The 5,917-nt window shown below is 38.9% G+C and overlaps 1 protein-coding gene across 1 annotated transcript; it reads right to left on the reverse strand.

The window, feature by feature from the left end:
• Window positions 1-4,543: 4,543 nt before the first annotated feature.
• LOC144308536 (KRAB domain-containing protein 5-like) lies at window positions 4,544-5,298 on the reverse strand (the record flags this gene model as incomplete). The annotated part of the gene is made up of 2 exons (XM_077889573.1): window positions 4,544-4,653; window positions 5,154-5,298. Coding segments are annotated over 2 exons (255 nt in total), but the record flags the coding sequence as incomplete, so codon positions are not given.
• Between the last annotated feature and the right edge of the window lie 619 nt (window positions 5,299-5,917).

Consider the following 5,917-nt stretch of genomic DNA (forward strand, 5'->3'; position numbering starts at 1 on the left):
AGCATTCTAAAGAAGTAACTCTATTTTCTTACTGGGAAATTACAAACTCAGACATGACTAATGCTCAGAAATGTGTGACAGGCCCCAGAATTGCTATTATTTGTATACTCCTAAAGAAACCAAGTCCATAACTCTGGGCAAACAGGCTATTTTCTTTTAATTCCCAAATACCTCCTAAAGATCACAAGGCATACAAAGAAATAGAAAAATGTGTTCCAATCAGAGGAAGAAAATAAATCCCCTAACCTAGGTTAATAAAGAACTATTCATTGCAAAAAAAATGTATTAACTGCCTGACACAGTATTCCAATAACCATCATAAAGCTGCTCATAGAGGCAGAAGAGAAAATAGTAAATAACTCAATGTTATCATCAGGAAAACTATGCATGACCAAAATATAAATCCAAAGAGACAGAAAAAAAGAGAGAGAGAGAGAGAGAGACAGTATAACATCAATGAACCAGAAATAAGGAGCTGAAGAAGAGTACAATAACTGAGCTTAAAAATTCACTGAGTAGTCAGCAACAGATTTGATGAAGAAGAAATAATCATACATCTTAAAGACATCTTTTCTAAATTCTCCACTGAGGTGAGCAAAGAAATATGTGGAACAAGACAGAGGCTAAGGGACTTGTGGGACACCAGCAAGTGGTCCAATATACACATAAGGGAACCTCATGAGAGGAGAGCCACATAGATGGGAAAAAAAGAGACACATTCAAAGTCGATAAATACTAAGTAGGATAAATATCAGGATATGAACATAGTCACACAGTGTAATTAACCTATCAAAAATCACATGTGAAAAGAAATTTTGAAACAAAAAAAAAAAAAAAAGAAATTTTGAAACAGCATAAAAAAGCAACTCACCCTGTACAAGAGAGTTCCTATAAGACTACTACTGGGGAGACGCCTGAGTGGCTCAGCTGTCGAGGATCTGCCTTTGACCCAGGGTGTGATCTTGGAGTACAGGTATCGAGTCCCACATCAGGGTCCTTGCATGGAGCCTGCTTCTCTCTCTGCCTGTGTCTCTGCCTCTCTCTGTGTGTCTCTCATGAATAAATGAATAAAAAAAAAAAAAAAAAAAAGACTACTAGTGGGATCCTCAGCAGACCTGTTAAGAAGAGATGCATGGGATAATATATTCAAGTACTGAAAGATCAAAATATAGCCACCAGGAATATTTTCCCTGGCAAATTTGTCTTCCATAGATATAGAAATGAAGATTTTCCAAAATAAAACCCAAGTTTACCCATAAACCTGTCCTACAAGAAATGTTAAAGGAATTCTTTCTAGATGAAATAAAAAGATTCTAAGCAGTAATTGATAACACATGACAACATAAATCTCTCTGCTAAACATATTTACCTAATTATACTGTTGCAATTAGGCAGCACATGTCACTTTTATTTCTGATACAGATTCTTTTAAATAAAAGTATGTCATAAATCTAGGTAATAAAAATTACACAACATAAAATAGAATTTGTAATATAGGTAACAAAGTGCGTGCAAGTGTGAAAATAATAGGTAGAAGAGTTTTGCATGCAACTGATGATTTTTTCATCGTTTGTTTCACTTCTAATGTGTTTTAAGTAATCTCTAAGGTCTCTACAATGAAAATACATACAGAAGACAAAAGTTAATGAGAATGGCACCAAGGCATACCATGGGTATAACACCACAATTAAGGATAAAATGTAATAGCAAAACGTTATACAGAGGTATAAAATGTTTCAAAATTACCTTGATATCAAAGAAGTGTTTCTCTCATGCAAAGAGAGTAAAATTCACCAATAACTAGATAACATCATTATGACAACTCTGCTAGACATAATACAACATTCACTGACCACTAACCAAGAGAAATAAACAGAAGTCACAGACTATGTATGTGTGATATACAAATCCAAGACAAACATACACATAATTTCATTGGCAAAAGGCTTAAGCTTATTCTTATTTGAGTGACACTCACACTGTCTTTAAATGTACTGATGTGAAAATTCTCATCCTATAACATAATACACGAGTAAACCTGAAACCACAACTCGCTAATGTGGTAGACTGTTCCAGAAAAAAGGAAGCACATTACTATGGAATTACCAAACCAGACTAAGATAAAATTTAATTCTAGTAATTCTACTTAAAAATTTGATATACTGGGCAGCCCGGATGGCTCAGTGGTTGGGTGTCTGCCTTCAGCCCAGGGTGTGATCCTGGAGACCCGGGATCAAGTCCCACGTCGGGCTCCCTGCATGGAGCCTGCTTCTCCCTCTGCCTGTGTCTCTGCCTCTCTCTCTCATGAATAAATAAAATCTTTAAAAAAAAAAAAAAAAGAACGGTAAAGAAATGTATTACATTATTATTATATTCCTCCTATACAGAATTTGAGGCTGTAATCCATTCTTTAAGACTGAGGACACAAACAACACCCTCATTTCTATTTTTTTTAAAGATTTTATTTATTTATTCATAGAGACACAGAGAGAGAGAAGCAGAGACACAGGCAGAGGGAGAAGTAGGCTCCATGCAGGGAGCCCAATGTGGCACTCGATCCCAGGACTCCAGGATCACACTGAGCCAAAGGCAGATGCTCAACCACTGAGCCACCCAAGGTGTCCCAACACCTTCATTTCTAAGTAAACACGATGAAAGTTGTAAAATACGCTGACAGCCACTGTATGTAAAATTAATATTTGGGATTAAATTCAGATGCAGTGTAAGGAAAATAAAAGAAAAATGTAATGATTAATTTTCCCTAAAGTAAAATTACATTTCTAAGCAAAAGGTCTTTTTAATATGGGGATTCTAGGGGTGACTGGGTGGTCAGTTGCTTAAGCATCTGTCTTTGGCACAGGTCATGATTTCAGGGTCCTGGGATCCTGCTCCACTTTGGGCTCACTACTAATCAGAGAGTCTGCTTCTCCATCTGCCTCTACCCTTATCCTGCTTATTGTCTTTCTCTCTCAAACAAATAAATAAAATATTTTAAAAACATATAGGCACTGGGCAGCCCAGGTGGCTCAGCGGTTTAGCATCTGCCTTCGACCGAGAGCATGATCCTGGAGACCCAGGATCGAGTCCCACATCGGGCTCCCTGAATGGAGCCTGCTTCTCCTTCTGCCTGTGTCTCTGCCTCTCTTTCTGTGTCTCCCATGAATAAATAAACAAAATCTTTAAATAAATATATATATGTGTGTGTGAATTTTACTAATTTTCTTCCTCACTTCTTATAAAGCACATGCCCATGTCCTTTCAGAATTCTGATCTAAAAAAAAATCAGAGATAAGTCTCACATGTAACTAATTAGAAAATGAAAGTGAAACACATAACAAAGTCAAAAGAACTTGATATAAGACAAAATTATAATATGATGCAATTATTAACAAATCAGGCAACATGGGACACCTGGGTGGCTCAGCGGTTGAGCATCTATGCCTTCCGCTCGGGGCAAGATCCTGGAGTCCTGGAATCGAGTCCCACATCGGGCTCCCTGCATGGAACCTGCTTCTCCTCCCTCTGCCTGTGTCTCTGCCTCTCTTTCTGTGTCTCACATGAATAAATAAATAAAATCAAAAAAAAAAAAAAAAAGTCAGGTAACAAGACCTTACTAAAGGCTACAAGTTCTGAGTTCTAAGTGTTCTGTCTCCCCTATGGCATTTATGATGGATGAATTTATGGGACGCCTGGGTGGCTCAGCGATTGAGCCTCTACCTACACCTTCAGCTCAGGGCGTGATCCTGGAGTCCCAGGATCCAGTCCCACATCAGTCTCCCTGCATGGATCCTGCTTCTCCCTCTGCCTAGGTCTCTGCCTCTCTTTTTCTGTGTCTCTCATGAATAAATAAGCAAAATATTTTTTAAAAAATGATGTATGAATTTAGGAAACAAGTAGATACATTACATTATTTCTCCAATGAGGAATGGAACACATAAATTGGGGATTTCTAATATTAGTTAATATGAAGAAAAATTAACTTTTGAAGGGAAATAAAGCATTAGATTTTCTCATTTTAGGGAGGTGCTTTGTTATCTAAAGAAGGTGCTAAATCTCAATTTTGCAGCATGAAGTTTAAACCATCTAAAATATTAAAAAGGATAAACCATAAAATATTAGATATCTGTCTCCAGTGTTCCCAGGATTTCTGCATCAAATCTCAGTATGACTACACCTACTCTGAGACACATTTCTCCCATGACAAAAAACAGAACTTACAAAGGGCTAATAAGCATAGAGATCCTCAAAAGTAGGGATTTTTCTCAGGGCTCTCAGAGCAATGGAGAAGCTCTCAGATTATGGTGACCCTTCCATTCCCAGAGGAGTCTCCTGGACCTCTCTGTAGATGTGATGGACCATCACTGGAGCTAAAGGAGAGTCCTTAGTGAAGGTAAGATCATGATAATGTTGCATAGCAGATGTCCCTCTGTGAGAGGGAGAAAAATAACACAAGGCTTCTCAAACTCATTTCTATTCAAGGAGACCTATTCCAATCACTGTTTAAGGTCTATCTTCCCCCTTCACATGTGGACCTCTGCTTCATTCATTCCCACCTACCTGGATGGAAGGCTGCTTTCTCCTTTCTCCTCATATCCCAGAGCTGCTTCTCTTGCTCCAAAAAGATGACCAGGTCTGGCCTGGACACATTGAGACCTGTTTATTAGAAAAAAGGAAAATGAGTATTGCTGGAGAGCCTAACTTTTAATCATGATTGTGCTCAGTCAGCAGAGAAGAAGGGACATTGTAGAATTCTAGAAAATGGTTTCCCAAATCATGTTACCCAACAGGTCCCTTTAGAACACAGGAAACATTTCTAATGATTACATCCTGACTCCACTTACAAGTACTACCCTTCACAGTGAGTGAGAAAATAAGAGTATAACATGTGGGCAGTATCATTTTATGCCACTCAATGTTTAGAATTGCCACTCATCTATAGAAGTAATGATGTTCCCTAAAGGAAGGGAAAATACAGCTGAAAAGGACACATCATGAAGATTTTTCTCTACGTCTAGAAACCCCTCATTTCCCATTCTGCCTGGATCTGAATTCCAGTCATTCAAAGAGGGTAACACCCCTTCCTAGGGACACTGTTCACATGAAGGAAGAACACCCAGAGCATAGTTAGGGAAATCTGTAAGAAGTCTCCTCACCCAAGAAGAGGAGGTGTCCGTAGTTCTCTAACATCACATCCCTGTACAATTCCCGCTGAGTGTGGTTCAGGCATCCCCACTCCTCCTGAGAGAATTCTATGGTCACATCACTGAATGTCAGCAGTCTGTGCAATAAATACCACAGTTACCATGTGGCCACAGGCAGAGTTCACAGTGTACCTAAGATGAAAGAGGGAGTTAATGTCACCAGCTAGACCCTAAGACATGACCTTCCCTGCTTTGTGACTTGAGTAAAAGAAAGACCTACGGGATGGAGGACTGAATGATTGAGAACCTCCACTCCCAGAAGTCAAATATATCAACTACACAAAGGTGAGAGCCCTCCTTGTCCAGTGAAATTGATGGGATGTGGAATAGGAGCCCATGGTCAAGAAAGAATTCTTGAGACAATTTGATGTGAAATGTTGGGGTTCTGGAGTGAATGATGAAGAAAGAATTGTTTAGATCTCTTTGGTGCAAAAAATGAGACCTTATGAAAGCATAGGGTCAGGACCCATGTCTAGAAAGAAATGGACTGGGACTGGGAGCAGTGACTCATTATGTAGCTTCAAGTGGGGAGGGGGTTAAGGATTGTGAACTCTGTAAGGAATTTGGAATATAGGTTTCCAGGACCTGGACATCTTAGTTGGTGTTATGATAATTTCCACTACTACTATCCAGTAAATCCTTAGTCATGAGACCCTTCAGATATAGATCAGTGGGCCACATGCTTAGAGGATGACAGCCTACTTATATTGGGGAGA

This window comes from Canis aureus, chromosome 1 (assembly GCF_053574225.1).
Source record: "Canis aureus isolate CA01 chromosome 1, VMU_Caureus_v.1.0, whole genome shotgun sequence".
Lineage (NCBI taxonomy): Eukaryota > Metazoa > Chordata > Mammalia > Carnivora > Canidae > Canis > Canis aureus.